The sequence below is a fragment of the Morus notabilis genome, unplaced genomic scaffold (assembly GCF_000414095.1).
Source record: "Morus notabilis unplaced genomic scaffold, ASM41409v2 Scaffold1629, whole genome shotgun sequence".
NCBI lineage: Eukaryota > Viridiplantae > Streptophyta > Magnoliopsida > Rosales > Moraceae > Morus > Morus notabilis.
The window spans coordinates 135,969-154,623 of NW_010363636.1; the positions used below are offsets into that span (position 1 = coordinate 135,969).

At 33.9% G+C, this 18,655-nt stretch overlaps 2 protein-coding genes, 1 long non-coding RNA gene and 1 other non-coding gene across 5 annotated transcripts; all 4 read left to right on the plus strand.

The window, feature by feature from the left end:
* The first annotated feature begins 1,711 nt into the window (after positions 1-1,711).
* On the plus strand, positions 1,712-6,479 carry LOC21389249 (putative transcription factor bHLH107). The gene is made up of 2 exons (XM_010104737.2): positions 1,712-2,606; positions 5,719-6,479. Exons 1-2 carry the CDS (start codon positions 2,307-2,309, stop codon positions 6,202-6,204), a joined length of 786 nt encoding a protein of 261 aa, XP_010103039.1. The 5' UTR covers positions 1,712-2,306; the 3' UTR covers positions 6,205-6,479.
* A 2,254-nt stretch (positions 6,480-8,733) lies between these two features.
* Positions 8,734-13,547, plus strand: LOC21389250 (ubiquitin-like modifier-activating enzyme atg7). Of its 2 annotated transcripts, XM_010104738.2 has the most exons (14): positions 8,734-9,034; positions 9,613-9,821; positions 9,982-10,173; positions 10,259-10,313; positions 10,498-10,592; positions 10,715-10,904; positions 10,996-11,116; positions 11,234-11,378; positions 11,455-11,613; positions 11,728-11,916; positions 12,078-12,278; positions 12,358-12,473; positions 12,625-12,784; positions 13,149-13,547. In XM_010104738.2, the coding sequence occupies exons 1-14, from the start codon at positions 8,893-8,895 to the stop codon at positions 13,320-13,322; spliced, it is 2,148 nt and encodes a 715-aa protein (XP_010103040.1). In that variant the 5' UTR covers positions 8,734-8,892; the 3' UTR covers positions 13,323-13,547. The 2 variants fall into 2 exon arrangements, with proteins under 2 accessions (XP_010103040.1, XP_024025638.1); XM_024169870.1 differs by lacking the exon at positions 13,149-13,547 and having other exon boundaries at positions 12,078-12,240; positions 12,625-12,728.
* Positions 13,548-13,555: 8 nt separating this feature from the next.
* Positions 13,556-14,783, plus strand: LOC21389251. Its single transcript, XR_002902759.1, has 3 exons — positions 13,556-13,823; positions 14,115-14,207; positions 14,343-14,783. It is a non-coding gene; the product is annotated as an uncharacterized LOC21389251 (long non-coding RNA).
* A 2,920-nt stretch (positions 14,784-17,703) lies between these two features.
* Positions 17,704-17,789, plus strand: LOC112092813. Its single transcript, XR_002902763.1, has one exon. It is a non-coding gene; the product is annotated as a small nucleolar RNA snoR114 (small nucleolar RNA).
* The last annotated feature ends 866 nt before the right edge of the window (positions 17,790-18,655 follow it).

Sequence of the window (18,655 nt, forward strand, 5' to 3'; positions counted from 1 at the left end):
GAAAGGAAGTAAAATGAAGGTTGGACACGCATCTTGAATAATAAAAAACACGCGAGAGATGGTTTTTCTTTGTAAGCCAAATGAGAGAGACAGGTCTTCACCCTCCACTTACTAGCAATATATACAACAAAGACTTATTTTGGTGATTTTTTTTTTGGTAAATTAATAACCTTTTCTCAATAGGTTATTAACATGTGATTCTTTGAAAAGTATATATGTAACTTTATAATAACAAAGTACTAATTATTAGTAAAGAAAAAGTAATATGCAATCAAGAAATTTGAAAATATTTGAATAATCAGTTTTTAACTATATATTGATTACAGGAGATTTTGTAAATTTGAGATTCTATCTCTGTAGATGTAACCCACGGGATTATTATGAGTTCACATTTATTGTCTCAATTTTCCTGTATTATTGCTTATCCCTCAACCACTCATTTATCATTTCATTTAAATTTAATATGACCACATGCATATAACTACACACTAAAAATACTTGAGTACTAATTAACTGAGATGTCAAAATTCAATTAGAGGGACAACAATTGAGCTAGAAAAACAGGCAACAAAATATCTTACCCTGCCTCAAATGTTCAAATCTAGAGTTCGAATTTACGATTTATATATATTCTTTTATTATAATTTAGTGCTACCTTTTGTTTCAAAATTTGACATATGTTATATGTACTTAGTATTAACTTTGAGATCAACTATCACATATATCAAATTTTACCATTTGATTCTATTGGCGGATTGATTGATTTTTTTTTTTTTCATTTAATCATGGCACCATTATCATTTACAAATTATTTTAAAATTAAAATTTTATTTTTACAAGTTTCAAAATTAATAATTACAACAAAATACATAATATCTTAAATAATATTATGAATTGCATCACAAAATTAAAATAACATATTAAATATATCTTATTCACACGTTTTTATACAAAATATAATATTAACGGTCAATATTATAAATGATCCTTGAACTTTATCTTCAATCTCTTTTTGAGAGAAAAACAATGTAACGAATCAAGAACTATGATCCAGAACTAGTTCAGAACTCTCGAAACAAATGGATTCTAAAACATCTCAAAACGAAAAAAGAGTTTTACTAATAAATATGAAATGTGTACATGATTCTGATGAAAAATGTAAAATAGCACTATGTTAACCGAATATTATCTATATTTTATTATGTTTTAACATGCTAAGTGATAAAAAAAAAACTAAAATTAAAACTGTTATACTAAAGAGTTCATCTTTGGCCTAGGTTTTGAACTCTAGGGATTAAAGTGAGATTCACATCAAAATTTAAAGACCCTCAAGATGGGTCTGAAAGTTTAAAATACCAGTCAGCAACTCCATCGTGACTATCTAATACAAACAATCTAGATTCGTTTATTTATTTCCCGTTTAATTTATTGATTCGAGTTTAGAATTTACGTTTTACTATAGTAAAAAGCTTTTAAAAATAGTCACATCTAACTTTTTTACTAAAATAAAAAGCTCTTACATAAAGTCACATCTCAACTCGAATTAAAAACTCAAATTAGCGAATTAAAAACAAAATTTTATTTGAAATTTTGGATTCCCTACCACAATCAAGATACCTCACACAGGAAGGCTAAATTAGTCTTTTCAAAAAAAGCCCCGTCACGGTATAAGTTTGGAACTTGTCTTCCCATATTCTGTCCATCCACACTTTTCAATCTGGATTCTCAATCTCCGTTTTCACTCTCCTTCCTCTCCCTCGTTTAAATAAAAACCAAACACAAAAGAAAACACTTTAAAAAAAAAAAAAAAAAAACATTGTCAGTACTTTGTTGTTTGTGAACCTTGTACTTCTAGTCTTTGACTCTTTTTCATCGAAATCCCAACCAGATTTTTCACACTCTCTCCTACACAGATTCTCTTGAATATAGAGAAATGACCAAGTTCAAGACGATAAAGAAGAAAATGTGGATGTTCTCCTCTTGTTGATCTTGTCTTTCCCAAAACTCCCCTTACAAACCAAAAACATTTTTTTTGTCTTTTTGCGTAATGGAAGGTATGAACACGGCTTACAAACCTGGAAGAACAGTCACAGTCTCCGCCAAAATCACCATTTTCATTCTCAGCGACAAATCGGCTTCTCAGAGATCCAAGCTCTCCTTCTGGTTCGCCCCCACCACACGCCCGCCCGGTCCGTAATCGCCGGAAATCGAATCGTCAAAGTTTTAGGTCAATAAAAATCGAAAAATAAAGAAAAAGGATCTCTCTTTTAGTTGATTCAATCAAACCCAATTTTCGAAAAAAAGGAATGGATTCTTACTCTTTTAGTGGATCGGGTCGGTCGGGTTTGTTCGACCCGTTTTCGTCGAGTAGTTCGGGAGGAGGGTTTGTCGTCAATGGTGGTCCGACGGGGATTTCGCAGTCTCTGGTTTTGGACGGTAAGAAAGGGGAGCTTGTGAAGGCGCCTGCGAGGGTGGGCAAAAAGGGAATTTCGGAGGCGAAGGCTTTGGCAGCTCTCAAGAACCACAGCGAGGCTGAGAGGAGGAGGAGAGAGAGAATCAATGCCCATCTCTCTACACTTCGTGGTCTTGTGCCCTGCAACGGAAAGGTAATAAATAAATCAATAACGAATTATATTATCACACGGACACTAAAATTTATGCTATTAATTTTTGTTATGGTATTATGTTCATATTCTTGATTATTATGGAATAGTCATTTGGAATAGAAAATATTGCTAAATTTGTTGGATGAAAATCTCTGTTTGGTGAAAATCCTGACCCAAAATATAGAAACATTTGGTGCCATTTGAAATGATTGTTTTGGTGTCACAAAGTTGTTAACATTTTTTTTTTTTTTTTTTTAATCTTGTATTTGCAAGTTTGAGTTAGTGAATACATGCCAATCTGAAAATTCACTGGATATGGAACTTCTTCTTGCTCAGAGAAGTTCTTGACTACTTTTATCGTTTTTCAACTTTTTAAATCCATTTGGGAACTTTTGTTGGTGTTAATTTAGAGTGTTATTTAGCCTACAACTTCATATTTTCGTTTTTCCATCTGCATATATAATAGTGGGACAAAGTGAAGAGATGTGATAGAATTTTGAGTATTTTCTGTTATTGCCGCAACCAAAAGAAAGATTGGCTAAAACATATATTAACAGTAGAAGAACTGTATCAGACTAGTAAAGCATAAATTCATCACGTGGTTTTCAGAACAAAAATGTAAAATGCGAATAAATTGGTAATGATAAGAGATGTTGCTGATGACTAATAAGGATTGGAATCAATTCTGGATTCTGACAACCATGTCTGATTTTTGAAAATTTATTAGATCTCATCCGGTATATTATTCTCACTCCATATGCCTGAGGTTATCAAATGTAAAATAGGCTCAGGTTTGCCACAAGGACAACTCCTTCCATACTATTTTATTTTTCTTCTTTTAAAATGAGATTTAGACGCACATTACCCAAATTAAGAACATTTTATTGTAAAGTCAACTTTGGAGATAGGAGCAACTAATGTCAACCAGATTTTTTTTAATGTAGTACCAAATTTTTTGGAGTTGCAAATGTAAGATACTTAATAAGCTAGAGTATCTTCCCTAATTCCAATATGGGAAAGCAATATGTAAATATAGCAACTTACGTTTCCTTCAACCTTAAACGTTTTTCTTCAGAAAATAAGCAATGAGTGTTGAGATTTTGCAATTAGCAGAGCTGATCCTTTGCTTTTGTGGACATTAGTCAACTCACCAAAATACACACACACACACACACACACACACACACACATATATATATATATATATTATATTTTCATAGCATTATTTGTGATTTGTAAAGTCAACTCTGGACATAGAACATACTAATGTCAACTACCATAAGATCAATCATTTTTTGTTTAGATACTTATGTATATGGTTAGTTGTTCATGCATATGAGACCTTTGGCAATCAAGGCCATTTTTCATAATCCTAGCTCAGAAATATGTTCTTTAGCATTAGTAATAGTTGTGGTTATAAGTTTTGTTAATTATTCAACCCTATTTAGAGTTATGATTTAAACTGTATTTAGAATTATCACAAGGGGAAAACAAGCAGAGCCCTTTAAGAGAAATGGCGTGCTTGTTGGAACAAAAAATATATGTTTCTTTCATTCATTTGAGCGTAGGGCTTTTGATTAAGAAGTTTGAATTATTTTATTTTAACCTCAAAGTTCTTTTAGTTTAATTAATTATTTTTTTCTAGTGAGAAGTATATCCAAGGGATGGCTTACAAAATAGTATAATATGGTTAATTTTGTCTTTATGGGCTTGCAACTGGTTGGAGAGTGGAGACCACGTCTTTTTTTTTTTTTTGGATTATTAAAAATTTCGAATAATTGGTCCGGTGCCACCTGTATTATGGATGCTGTCAATAGGTCTGCATCTTGACTAATTATCTATGGTTTAGAAATTTATACGTTAAATAGTCAACTTGTTAATTTAATTCTTTATTATGAATGGAGATGTAAGATAGAAAAATACGTCTGGGAGAAGACTAACCACTAACATATTTAAACGTTCCAGCTTAAAAGAGTGATTTTTTATTTTTCAGATTGTGTTCTTTTTCGGGTACCTATAGTGTGAGTGTCATCTTTTGTTTTATTATTATTATTATTATTATTATTTTTATAATAATTCGGGTAGGATTGAGCAAGTGAAGACTTTTATTTTATTATTATGGTAGGCATAAATTAGGTTCTTCTCAAAATTGTCTTTATCTGAGTTTAGAAGCTATCAAGGCAGACACTTAACTAATGGTGAAGTGGATCGTTTTCTTTTCTTTTTTGTGTTAGATGCTTTAGATGCTAAATAATTGTATTGGTAACGTGGACATGTCTTGTTCATAGCTTTACAAGTTCCTACATGGCCACATTTGTACGTATACGTATATGAATACAGAATCAATGTCGGTGTTATATTTAGCATAAGAAAAAGTGAAAAATATTGCATATTTTGGTACGTCTCAAATTGTTATATTTGACAATAACCATTTGGGTTGAGTTTGAGTTTGGGAGGGTGCAAGTTTGATTCCTCATTATATCAAATGATATCAAAAGAGCAATTTGTCAATTTTCAGAGAAAAAGACAATTTTGTAATTATTAAGGGAAGAAGTTAACACATTGACCATAAGTGGTAAAGGACATAGGTTATATGGGAGTTTCTCTAATAGGATTGGAAAAAATAAACTATCGGTAGTTTTTTTACTTTTCAGCCGTCAAATCTGTATAAAAAACTATATGTTTTACGTACTTTTTCAATCTGATGTGATTTTGATCAGATCTAATAGTCAAAAACTAGTCCTACTAGTAAGCTGGCTTACCCGAGAAGGTCCCATGTTATATTTAGTAGTAAATTTAACACCAAGTATAATATATGTCAAATTGATATTAAAATTCGCATTATATTAAGGAATCATTATCTTATCTAAATGTCAAATTTTGGATGTTCATAATTTAGCATTGCATTACATATGTTCCGATATTTTAACTCAAACCATATATGTGTTAGCAACTATATTTGTGTGCAATAATCAGATTTGTTTCCTTAATTCAAAAAGAACTTTGAAGAACTATACCTACTACCCTCATATTATTGCGATTAAAGGGCCAATTTTGAGCTGTATTTTCCATTAGTTTTCAAGTATTTTAACAGCCTAGTTACTTTTCACAGATGGACAAAGCGACATTACTAGCTGAAGTTATACTCCAAGTGAAAGAACTGAAGAAGAATGCCGCAGAAGCAAGCAAAGGATTGCTCATACCAATGGACGCTGACCAAGTGCACGTGGAACCATACAACAACAACAGGGCGGTCGGAGACAGAACTCCGGCTTTCAAGGCCTCTCTCTGCTGCGGTTACCGGCCAGAGCTTCTGTCAGACATAAGACAAGCCCTGGATGCACTTCCAGTGAAGATGGTCAGGACTGAAATATCAACCTTGGGAGAAAGGCTGAAAATCTTATTTGTTTTCACCTATTGCAAAGACAAGAATAGTGATGATGCCGAGACATGTCGAAATATCGCAATTTCTGTGCAGGAGATCCTGAGTTCTATCCTGGATAAGGCTTCAGCGTTGGCAGAATACTCGCCGAGAACAATGCTTCCCGGTAAAAAACGGCGATTCTCTTACTTTGATTCCTCAAGCTCATCCTCTTGATTTGATGTTGGTGTTGATGGTGGTGGTGAAAATGTGACAATGTGTACAAGTTGTATTTGTATTCTATACAAAGGGCATTATGGTATACACCATAGACCATACATAAATCTACATAAGTAACACATAGGTTGTATTATAAAGTCACTTCTTCAAAGTTAAAGCTGCTTGTGTATGTTGTGTGCCGTTTTGAGAGAAAACTTTGGTGTTCTTAGGATTGTATTTTGTTATGCCGAACCAATAAATTTGTTTTAATGACCTAGTAATCAGCTGCAAATCCCCCACTTTTCTTTTCTTCTTCCTTTTCTTTTCCTCCTCCTTGTTTTGTTTTTTGTTTTTTGTTTTTTGTTTTTTTTTTTTTTTTTTTTTTTTTTTTTTTTTTTTTTTTTTTTTTGTAGATGAGTAATGAAATATTACGTCAATGAAGGCAAATTACCCAACAATGCTTATTAATACAAGATAATTAAAGGAAATATTCGAATTTCAGATTTGTGGAGACACTTACACACCAAAACATAATTTAAGGATAAAGACAAAAATTGTCAAGAAAAAAAAAAGGATGAAAAATTAGAGACTAATTTACCAAAACATAATTTAGAAACCAAATTATCACACTGTAATGCTTGTAGATTGAAACAAACAGGAATAAAATAATAATCTTACACATACACTTTCATGATTTTCAATAAATTTATCTTGGAATGTGTCTGATTTGCTCCAATAAAATTCTCAGCGTTCCAATCCATATCGATACTCATATGAGTCATATCCTTGGTTCTTTTTTTATTTTTTATTTTATTTTTAATAGAAATACATATCCTTGATTGTGAGCTCATACCTTATTCAACCAAGCCAGAGAATAAATATCAAAATTTTGTATATTTTTCCCACACCTGATAATGAGCAATAAAAAATATGGATTGTTTTTATAAATATGCCCCTAGAAACACGAACCTTTTTTTAAAGTGTTCCATGATTTTTCAAACTGTTCAAAACACTTAGATAAAATAGAAAATCATTCAAAATGCATCCGGCATCCTTTTTTGTCTTTATATCTAATAAATTTGGTGAATAAATGAGGAGCACATTAGGGCACATTAAAAATTAGTGAATAAAAGAGGAACATTTATAAAATAGATTCTTAAAATTTTAAAAATTAATTATAAAAAGAAAGTTGATATAATTATGACATATTTCTAAACTATAATTAATAAGAAATTTTAATTATCTTTAATTTAGCTCTTTATTCAATTATATTGAAAGCTCACTTAGTTTAATTACTGTGAACTTCAAATTGTAATTGACCATTTAAATTTAACAAATGAGATCAATTTATCATCACCCAATCTTTCAAGCTGTCTAAAATCTTGTTCCTTTTGAAATTCCAAAAAAAAATCAACAAATAGTTTAAGTCGAAAAGCGTATGAAGTATTAAAAAAGAGTATGAAGTTTTTATTTACTAAATACAAAAGTAAACTATATTAAAATGAGATAAATTAGTTTGATACCTTCTGTTATAGTGAAACATTTTATCGATATCTTGTGTTTTTAATAATATTACAATGATATATTCACTTTTAAATAAATGTTCCTTTAGTACTTTAAAACTGATTCTTGACACATACAATGTCTAAACTTTTCTTGTTATTAATTAAATAGAAATTAATAACGTTAAATTTTTTAAAACAATTTAACTTATTTTAATTTTTTAAGTTTTACACGTTTTAAAGTATTTTCAGTTTTTTTAAAATTATTAGTTTATGGATAATCTTAATAAATATCCTTTAAAAGTGTATAGATTAAGATTTTTATCCTTTACTCTTGATTCATAACCTTTTTAGTCAAATAATTACACTAATAAATAGTATTTATCAAGAGTAAGGGGTAAAGGTCCAGACTTATGTACTTTTAAAGATAAATTCTCTATTTTTTTAGTTTTTTTTATTGTTAATTACTTAGAATGATAGAATGGATATTTTATGTCTTAAAAATAAGTGTCAAGGAACCAAAATGACGTTTCTTTTAAAATAAAAGTATTATTTTAATATTATTAAAACACATGATATTAATTATGTTTCGCTATAACATAAAGTATCAAAATATTTTTTTCTAATTTTTTTAAAAAGCTCTCTGAATTATAAGCCTTTTATGGTCCCTGATTTCCTTTACAATTGTATAGTTTCCCCCACAAAAGTAAACTTTCGGTGACCTAAAGTGATATTTGGTGGCAAAGTTTAAGAGCACAAGAAAAATTAATTTAAAAAAAAAACCTTTACATATAAAAAAAAAAAGCTTTCAATATAAGACTTATTTTTTTAAAAGCTTTCAATTATTAGCAAAAACAAATAAAAGTAAAAAGAGAGAAAATAAAAAGATGCTTTCAAGTATTTAAATTTTTAATTTAAATTGAAATATAATTTTATTTAAAATTTTTTAATTATAATAAAAATTAAATGTAATTTTTATAAAAATTTTAATCGTAATAAAATTAGAATTAAAATTTCAAATTGATTAAATGAAGAGACCGAATTCCAGCGCTGACATGGTTGTTAATTGCTCGAACAGCGTAATCGAAAAAGGAATCTTCTGATTCTTCTTTAACCTGATTCCAAACTAATTATTCTTTAGGCGCGTCTATATTATAACAACGGTTGAAGGCGATTTTATTGAGAAGCATTGAAGCAAGCATCAATGGCGGATACAGAGCAAAGAGAGGGATCTATACTACAATTCGCACCGTTTCAGAGCGCAGTCGACGAGGGTTTCTGGCACAAACTCTCTTCTTTGAAGCTCAACAAGCTTGGCATCGACGACTCTCCCATTCCCATTACTGGTTCGCCTTTAACCTTTTTTTCTTTCGCCTTACCCCTTTTCGACAAGATCATAGAGAAATTGAATTGATTTTTTTTTTCCATTTTTGAAAATAATTGTATTTTTTTTTGTATGAAAATAATTGTTTTGATTGTTAGCCTTGGAGTTCAAATAAGTTTTTTTTTTATTTTTTATTTTTTATTTTTTATTTCTTTTTCAGATTGCGTGATAGGAAATAAGGCAGAATTTTGAATTTTAAGCTGAAATAGATTAGATTATGTAACGAAAACCAATCAATTATTTGAGGTTTTGTCTGTATGAATTCTGAAATTGAATTTGTGTGTGAAGCGTGATGCAAAGTTGTTGAATTTTTAGTGCTAATGAATGTTGATTATCCCCTAATTTAGTTCACTACTGGGTTTAGACGGGTCTGAGCTATCTTTTTCATAAATTTAGTTAATTGAAAATCCCAACTTTAATTTGTGCATAATATTAATTGTGGTACAGAGTTCTTGAATTTAGCGGTATAAAAATGTTAGTTATTCGTAATTAAGTTCACTAGCTCCGTAATCTGAGGTTTTGACGTACTATATGTGGCAGGTTTCTATGCGCCTTGCTCACATTCTAAAGTATCAAACCATTTGACTCTTTTAGCTGAGTCTTTGCCGTCTGAATCGGGTGAACAATCATCAACAGCTCATGGAAATCGGAATAGATGCGCCATCCCTGGCATTCTTTACAACACAAATACGATTGAAAGCTTTCACACACTTGATAGAACGAGCTTGTTAAAGGAAGAAGCAAAGAAGGTAAGAGCATTGCTAGAAAGGCTAATTGTTAAAGTTTGTGTGTTGTGGAATTATCTCGTTTATAATTGGTAAAATTTGCTTTTGGTTGGTGGGATTTTATGATAGATCAAATGCGATATTGGACCTCAGTATCTCTGGTTTACGTATTGGTGGTTGTCAGATTTGGGAGGACATTCATTCTGGAAAAGCTATAGAGGATAGTTCTGTGCTTTCGAGATTCCTTCTCATCTCTTTTGCCGACCTGAAAAAATGGACCTTTCATTACTGGTTTGCTTTTCCTGCCTTGGTGCTTGACCCCCCAGCAACCTTGGTTGATCTCAGGCCAGCTTCGCAATGGTTTAGCTCAGAAGAGGTGCTCAAGATATGAAGTTTATTTGGAAGCCAACTATTTGGGTTACTGTTAAAATTTTAATGTGAATTATTGTTGTGTGATTTAGGCAGAATCCGTTTCAGCAGCATGCAATGCATGGCGGAACTCAAGCTCAACAGCAGGTAAATGCGTTCTTGTTCATGTATAGTACGTGTATGTAAATGTTCGTGTGTTTTACTTATCTTTGTATAATAGACTATATGCACGCTTTCACAGACACATTCCAGGTATGAATGCTATTGTAGCTAAATATAAACATGTGAAGAATGATTCTTCTCCACTCTAACTCAATTGAGTCTGTGGCAGATGTTCCATTCTTTTTTATTGATATCGATCCGAATTCTCATGCGACTATCAGGCATCTCAAGGATTGGGTGACATGTCAAGGTGATAATCATAAGGTCTGTCCACATAATTTCTCAAGTTATTTGGAAAAATGACATAATGGACCATTGGAAACTGGAATAAGCTGTCTAAATGTAAAATAAATATTTGCTAAAGCTGCTGCGAATGCTATTGCCAGTTACTCTTTGGTTTTTACGATCCATGCCATCTTCCAAACAATCCTGGCTGGCCCCTTCGGAACTTCCTTGCTCTCATTTGTTCAAGATGGGATCTCACATCAGTTCAATTTTTATGCTACAGAGAGAATCGTGGTTTTGCTGATATAGGGTCATCCCTTGTTGGTGAAGCTGTAATTGCAGTTCCACAAGGTAGGGCTCTGGATGTTTGGAAACAACTCTGCTTGATTAATTTTCTCTCTGCAATGTGCAGAACACTTTCTAACATTTGTAACTTGTTTAGGCTGGAAAGATCGTCAATTTATTCCTAATGCAGTAGGATGGGAACTTAACAGAGGGAAACTTAACAGAGGGAAGATGGTACCTCGATGCATTAGCCTTGCTAAATCTATGGATCCAAATAGGTATTTTGTCTGTCTATCCAGCCAATCATCAGTTTACTTAGTTGCGGCCTGTTGGAACTTTCTACTCCTCGGTGATATTGTTACACTTTTCTCTTAGTTTTTGGATAAATTTTTCAGGTTGGCTGAATCCGCTGCAGATTTGAATTTGAAGCTTATGAGATGGCGTGCTTTGCCTTCTCTTAACTTGGACATTTTGTCTGGTCTCAAGTGTCTTCTCCTAGGCGCTGGCACACTTGGATGTCAGGTGGCTCGTATGCTCATGGTGAGTGCTCAAGATTATGATCGGATTTCATTTTTTATTTCAAAAGTGATTAAAAGTTAAAAGTTATTTTTTTTAGGCATGGGGTGTTCGGAAGATTACATTGCTTGACAATGGTAGAGTATCTATGTCTAATCCATTAAGGCAATCCCTGTATACATTGGATGATTGCCTCAATGGGGGTGAACTCAAAGCCACTGCAGCAGTTAGAAGTCTCAAGCGAATATTTCCAACTGTGGTAATTTGTTTGATCCCTTTGGAAAGCATTGTGCCCAGCATAGAAAAAGGAGGATACTATTATATAAATTGATTTACTTATAGTTTGCGCCCATTCCTCTAATTCTTTTCTCAGGAAGCAGTGGGTATTGTGATGGCTATACCAATGCCTGGGCATCCTGTTCCTAGCCAAGAAGAGCTTGGTGTTCTTGATGCTTGTAAAACCCTGCATGATCTCATTGATTCTCATGATGTAGTTTTCTTGTTAACTGATACAAGGGAAAGTCGGTGGCTTCCTTCACTTCTATGTGCCAATTTAGACAAGGTCTATTTTCTTATCTTCCATCTACCTGCAATGCCGTTTCTAGATCCTTGGTATTACTTGAGTTGCATCATGATCAGGAGTATCTATTTCTTACTTACATTATGTAAGATAAGTTGTGACTAATTCATTTTAATATTTCTTTGTTCATCTACTCTTTGCAGATTACTATAACTGCAGCTCTAGGATTTGATAGCTTCTTGGTTATGCGCCATGGAGCAGGCCCTTTTAGCTCTAACGAGGACTTGAAAGATGAAGCTGTGAATGCTTTATCTACTGATTTGGGCAATCTTGACCTTGGTGGTAGAGATGAGAGGCAGAGATTAGGTTGTTATTTCTGCAATGATGTCGTTGCGCCTGTTGATGTAAACCTCTAACTTGCAATATCTGATGCATTAACTATTTTATCAATTTCTAAAGTGGTGTCCCATATTATTTGTGCAGTCAACTGCCAACCGTACTTTGGACCAACAATGCACCGTTACACGTCCAGGGCTTGCTCCAATTGCTTCAGCCCTTGCAGTGGAGCTCCTGGTAGGGATTCTGCATCACCCTCGTGGGTAAGTCCTCTTTAAATATGCAGCAAATCCTGATAGTTCCACAATGTTTTGAATGTGAGGAAGATAGTTTATGCATTCAAGAGCTAAGTGGTGGCCTCTATATCCATTCTATAGTTGACCTCAGCATCCTGATGGTTAACTGTTGCTACAGGATATTTGCAGAAGGTGAGGCTACAAGCTCTAGCAATAGTGGAAGTAGTGAGATGCCTCTTGGTATTTTGCCCCATCAAATCCGAGGTTCCTTCTCGCAGTTTTCGCAGATGACTCTTGTTGGTCATTCGTCAAATAGTTGCACAGCTTGTTCTGGCACTGTAAGTTTTGCCACTTATAGCTGCTTAGTTCTTCAGTGTGTTGCCATTTTGGATGCATTTTCTAGATCGCTGGAGCCATTAATGCTTTGAAACATGGTGATTAAAAGCCAATTAAGCAATTATAAGGGAAACTATTGCTCTTGCGAATGTCTGTTATATATAAGGGAACTTGTGTATAGTTTCCCTTATAATTGCTCTTGCGAATGCCAGTTCTGCGTTTACTATACACAAGTTCTAATACTTCAATGTGCATCGAAGTCATTTGTTTCATTATGTTCAAGCTTATCTTTTCTAGGACTTATAGTTGCTTGATATTGCTTTTCTTTGTTGTCCTAATTTTGTTTATTGTTATGGATTTTTTCAGGTAGTATCGGAATACCGGAAAAGGGGAATGGAATTTATTCTCCAAGCGATTAACCATCCGACCTATCTGGAGGATCTTACCGGGCTGACAGAATTGATGAAATCTGCTTTCTCTTTTAAACTTGACTGGGATGCAGACACGGATGTTGATGACGACGATTGTGTCGAAATCTAATGTTTCTTTTAACAATTTGTTTCTGCTGCAAATAATACCTTTTTTTTTTTTTTTTTTTCAATTGTTCAAAAACTAATTTAGGAGAGCAACCTTTAGCAATTTATGTTCTCAAATTTGTATTAAACTAGAGTTGTCCCACATCATTTTAAAACTGAATCTAACCTGGCGTTTTGCTGCTACTCTGACTGAATGACGTAAATAAAGCTGAAAGAATTGATTTTACTTTGGTTTCAGTGATTGGTTCCATAGAAGACTCTTTTCGTTTGTGAAAACGTAAACTTGATTCGAATCACAAAACTTGAACGCGTCAAACAAACGCTTAATGAAATACAATTCATTGATTTCTCTCTCAGTTCTTGAAGTTCTCATCTTTCTTGTTCCTTTACGATCAGCAAGCAACAACTTTTTACATTGCGTTTCTCCCTCGAAAAGCAAAAAGCGAAGCCCTGCCCATCGAAAACGACGTACTTTCTGAAAGTTGCCGATTCACTCGTCCTCAAGGTTAGCCTCCATTTGTACCTCTCATTCACTCTCTCCACAAAACCATTATCAAATTATTGAGATATTTCTAAAAGTAATCGTTTTTTTATTATTAAATAAAAGTAATTGTTTTATTCTGTTTGAGAATGATTCTATGTCTATGTACGTTTTTTAATTTAGCTTTTGGTTCAAGTTTGATTCTTTATTGTTATATTAGATTGAAAGCTTAAATTTTCAATGATTTTTGCTTGACAAATAGAAAATTTGGAAGTGTTTTTTCGAAGACTTAATCTTGATCTTGATATGAAGCAGTAATAGTGACGATGGAGAAATTGCCAGAAGATGTGTTAATGGAAATCATGCTGTGGGTGCGTCCGCAATGTTTGATCCGATGCAAGCTTGTGAGTAAGTTTTGTTACACCTTCATGAATCCGTCATTTGGGACCAGAAATTCGCAGTAAAACATGTTCACAACATACGTCCTTTGCTTTCATTCCAAACATGGGTTGAACCGCCTTATTTGCTCACTTTATTTGATAGAAATGACGATGGTGAGAACAATGACAACTTTCACTGTGTTACCGAGGATTTCCTTTTACCACGGTCGCTGGATGACGTGAACTTGCAATGTACGCGGCACCTTCATTGTGACAGCCTCATCTGCTGTTTTACGTATGATTATAGAGACACTAATAGCAACTCCTTTCTTATGCAATCCAACGATCAAGGAAGTCAGATCTCTTCCAAAACTGATGTTTTGTGATCACTTTGTATCAGAAGGAGCAGGATTGTCACGTGATTGTAGAAGTGACGATTACAAGTTTGTTGTCTTCGGGTATGATTCGAAGTCTTATGATTCCAAAGCGGAGATTTACAGTTTACACAATGATTGTTGGAGGGAGATTAGTTTTCATTGGGGAGGCACGATTGATTATGAAATACGGAGCTTTTGGCTTGTTAATTCACAGATATTTTCCGGAGGAGTTCTTTGTTGGACTGTGGATCATTTCAGGTACTCTATAATCGCGTTTGTTGTAACTGATGAGGAAGTTCATAGCTTACAATTTGCCAAGTAATTTTCCGACATTAAATGAGATACTAAAGCTAATTTTGAATCGGATTGAACTTACCGTGTGGACTGAATCAGTTGCTTTGTTTCACTATTGCGAAGATAGAGAAGTTATGACATCCATTGAAATATGGGTGACGGATAACTGCTTTTTTGGTGGTGTTAGAGGCACTTGTTCTTGAACCAAAAAACTAACAATTTATCCTCTAATTGGTATTCTGCTTCCGTTGACATTCTGGAAGGGTGTTGAGCTTCTTATGGATGGTTGGTGACTATTGATCGTTGATCTCTTACAATGTTCGCAGCCGAAAGCTTAGTATTTTTGCCAACAGTGTCGATGCGAATTCTTTCAAGTTTCCATACGTTAAGAGTTTGGTCTCAGCGCATGTAAGAAAACAGCAAGAGAACTAGAAGGAAAAATTGTGAAAGAATTGGTGATCTTTCATTTTGTTTTCTTAAAGGAATGGTAAGCTGGAGTAAAACGACAAGGGCAGAACAGGTTGACTTGGGAGGTTGTTTTGTTAAATGCGTGATACAAAGAAGTTGATTACTTTAGATAATGTCTGTAATGTGACGTTTAGTTTACAAGAGACGCAAACAAAGTAGGACATAAGTTTATAATTCTGCTTCGTTTTTAGGAAGCTTTTTGCTGTGACTAATGTCTCCTTTTTAGTATATGATATGATGACATTCCAGTCCTCTTTATTTTCTTATTTGTCTTTTCATGTTTTCCCGGTTTATCCAAAACCTCTTTCTGTAAGCTGTAAACGTTGTTTATTCACGCCCCAAGTTATAGATGCCAGAATAACCATGAAACAAGCCATGAAGGGCAACTGGAAATAAGTAGAAATTGTAGTGTTAGCAATGTCAAACTCTGATTCAATTTCCACAATTGACAACATTGTCGTAGTATCTATGTTGAACAACAATAACCAATACAACCTGTAACGGTTCTTCGATCGAACACCAACCAACCAAGATTTGCAGCAACTCACTCAAAACTAAGAACACAAACAATCAGAAATATAATATGAGATTTTTACGTGGTTCATATTAAGTCTAATCAATCAACGAGAATTACAACACTAAAGCATTTGTGTGTTTCTACAAGATTTTCCGCTGTGCAACAACAACCAGGAAGAAAAATTAAGAAACACTCTCAAAAACTCACTTCCCAAGTCCCAACTACAACCTTGATTATCGTGCACTCAATTGTTCTCTCATTGCCCATTTATACAATACGACCAATTAGAAAACTTACAGTAACTGATTTGAAAAAGAGATTTTGTTCATTTCGCCGATGTGAGTTTAAAATTTGAGTTTTATTATAGTAAAAAACTCTCTAAAACAGTCACATTTAACTTTTTTACTACAATAAAAAATTATCACATAAAATCACATCTCAACAACAAACCCACAGTAACAAACTTGTGATTGACGTGATGACTTGGCATAGGGAAATCTTGATTTATGCTGACATGCCAAGCTGATCAATTTTGAACCAAACTTCAACAATCTTCCATGGCTCGCCCTACCATATCCTTTAAAATGGTTAGAATCCTTTAACCAAACTCTGTGCCAAATTTGTTGTTTTGGTAAAGCTGAGAATTCAAATAGGTGGTAACGACCAAGATATGGCATAGTTTTTTGGTACTATTATAAAAAAAAAAATTTGAAAAGAAAAAAACTATAAGTGTCTTGTCCTTCCCAAAGCTGCTAAAAGTCATAGCCGTGCTCTCCAACTAAACCATGATTTTTTTTCTCCCTTTTTCCTGGCATTATGTCAATGGGTAGAAATTAGAATTTATAACTTTTTTAAAAAAAATAAGAAAAAAATAGAGTCTATTTGTAGCTTATCATCTTTGCCCATCAAAAGACGGGTGAACTGACGTGAAATTTCTTTGAATTAGAATCATGCTCCAAGCCTTCATTTTCAATGTTAAAAAACACAAGTTTATGAATATTAGTTTAGAGCTCTATAGTTAAGAGAGCAGTCAATTATCCTGTGAAGATTTTGGGGGAGCGGGTACGGCTGTTCATGGATTGGGTTGGTGCGGGGTAGAATTTTTTTTTTCCGCCTCAAAAGGTGCGGGTTGCACATATTTAGCCCCAACGATGTTAGAAAAATTTCACAACCCAACGATGTTCGGGTTGGGTTGGGGCGGTGTGGGGTGGGTTGGGTAGTCGGTTTCAACATTCAAAAAATCAAAGACTTAAAGTTTAATATAATATTCAAACTTCATCATTAAATAGAAATAGCAGCCATCCTTATCAGTCCGGCGAGAGAGCACTGGAGAAAGTGGACAAGACGGCGGCCGAGAGGACTGAGCAATGAGGAGAGAGTTATGAGGGGGATCACGGGAGGGGAAGAAGAGGGAAAACTGAAAAGGAAGAGGCAAGAAGAGGGGGTTCACGGGAGGGGAGACCGAGAATGAGATTGTGAACCCTAATGTTAGTGAGCCTAGGGTAGAACTTGGGCAGTTCGGCTTGGGCCGAAAGCTTGGGGGTATGTTGTGCGGGTTGGGTTGGAGATTGCGGGTTGTTATGGGCCAAACCCGCAATCTGTCCCAAACACTTCGAGCCAGAGGTATAATGAGCCGCAAATTTAAAAATAATGCTACGAGTTGCTTTTTTCGGCTTAGGTTGGGGCGGGGCGGGTTGAGTTTGCGGGTTGTTCGGGTTTATGAACAGCCCTAGGAGCGGGGCGGAGGGGTGGAATTTTAGTTAAAAACTTTAAATTTGGACGTTTCAGTCATCCACGCACCGGTCGCGTCTAGTGGTAGAATAGTATACTGCCACGGTACAGACCGGGTTCGATCCCAAGTTGGTGCAGGGCCATGACGATTCTTGTGCCTTTGTGATGTACGGGTTCATCACGATCATCTGAATCAACAGATGAGATCGGCACTACTGAGCTCTTGCATTCTTTATGATAGTAGTAGATCTTAAATACTTTTGTTTTAAAATTTTGATTTTTAATTTCATCAATTTTCGTAATACCAATACATTACGGTTTGTGAAGTCCCAAAATAAATGAAGGGCAAAGAGTCATAGTGAATATTTTACCCGTTTTAGGCTTTTGTCAGTTTAATATTATCTTAATTATTATCTTGTCACGCTATGAATCTATCCATTCACGATTGATGCAATAATTGTTTTTTTCATCCCCAACCATTCTGCCTTTTTAAAGGTTCCGGCACTAAATGGTACTATCAAAAACAGACATAAATGATTATTTCTATAAAACCACTACAATTAAAGATAAAGCGCAATCAAGATCAAATGTGATTAAAAAACTTATATCAATAGGACCACCTACAACTTAACAAAGTAGCAAACTAAACAAATAGCCTACAATGGAAAAACCACTTTCATTATTACACAACAAAACTTCACAATTTAGAATTTTGGATAATGAATGTCCCTTTTCTCTCTCTTTTTGAATCTTCTTAACGATAAAATGTTTTAGAAACCTTCAAGTTCCAGCTCATCGTGAGCAGCCCTTTGAAAATTGCATCCAAAACAGGGATTAAAAAAGGAAAAAAAAAAAAAGGTTCAAAGGAAATCAGACTAGCATATTGGAGTACTCGCACGTCAATCAGTCAATGCAAACACAGGTCATATACAAGTTCTAGGAAGCCTTATATACGATTTTTTCAATCAATAAGGAGTTGTTTAGTTAAGAAATTCGTACCCCGATTTAAATTATGGTTCGTAATTCATTACAGTATTTTTTTTTTATAAAAAATACACATAAATTAAAAATAATTCTAATCTCATTATT

Excerpts from the sequence above, each read along its gene's own strand:
- LOC21389250 (XM_010104738.2), top strand. The coding sequence starts at position 8,893 with ATGGCGGATACAGAGCAAAGAGAGGGATCTATACTACAATTCGCACCG. Across the intron at positions 10,314-10,497 it reads GAACTCAAGCTCAACAGCAG|ATGTTCCATTCTTTTTTATT; the intron begins GTAAATGCGTTC and ends AGTCTGTGGCAG. Across the intron at positions 11,117-11,233 it reads AAATCTATGGATCCAAATAG|GTTGGCTGAATCCGCTGCAG; the intron begins GTATTTTGTCTG and ends TAAATTTTTCAG.
- LOC21389249 (XM_010104737.2), top strand. The coding sequence starts at position 2,307 with ATGGATTCTTACTCTTTTAGTGGATCGGGTCGGTCGGGTTTGTTCGAC. Across the intron at positions 2,607-5,718 it reads TTGTGCCCTGCAACGGAAAG|ATGGACAAAGCGACATTACT; the intron begins GTAATAAATAAA and ends TACTTTTCACAG.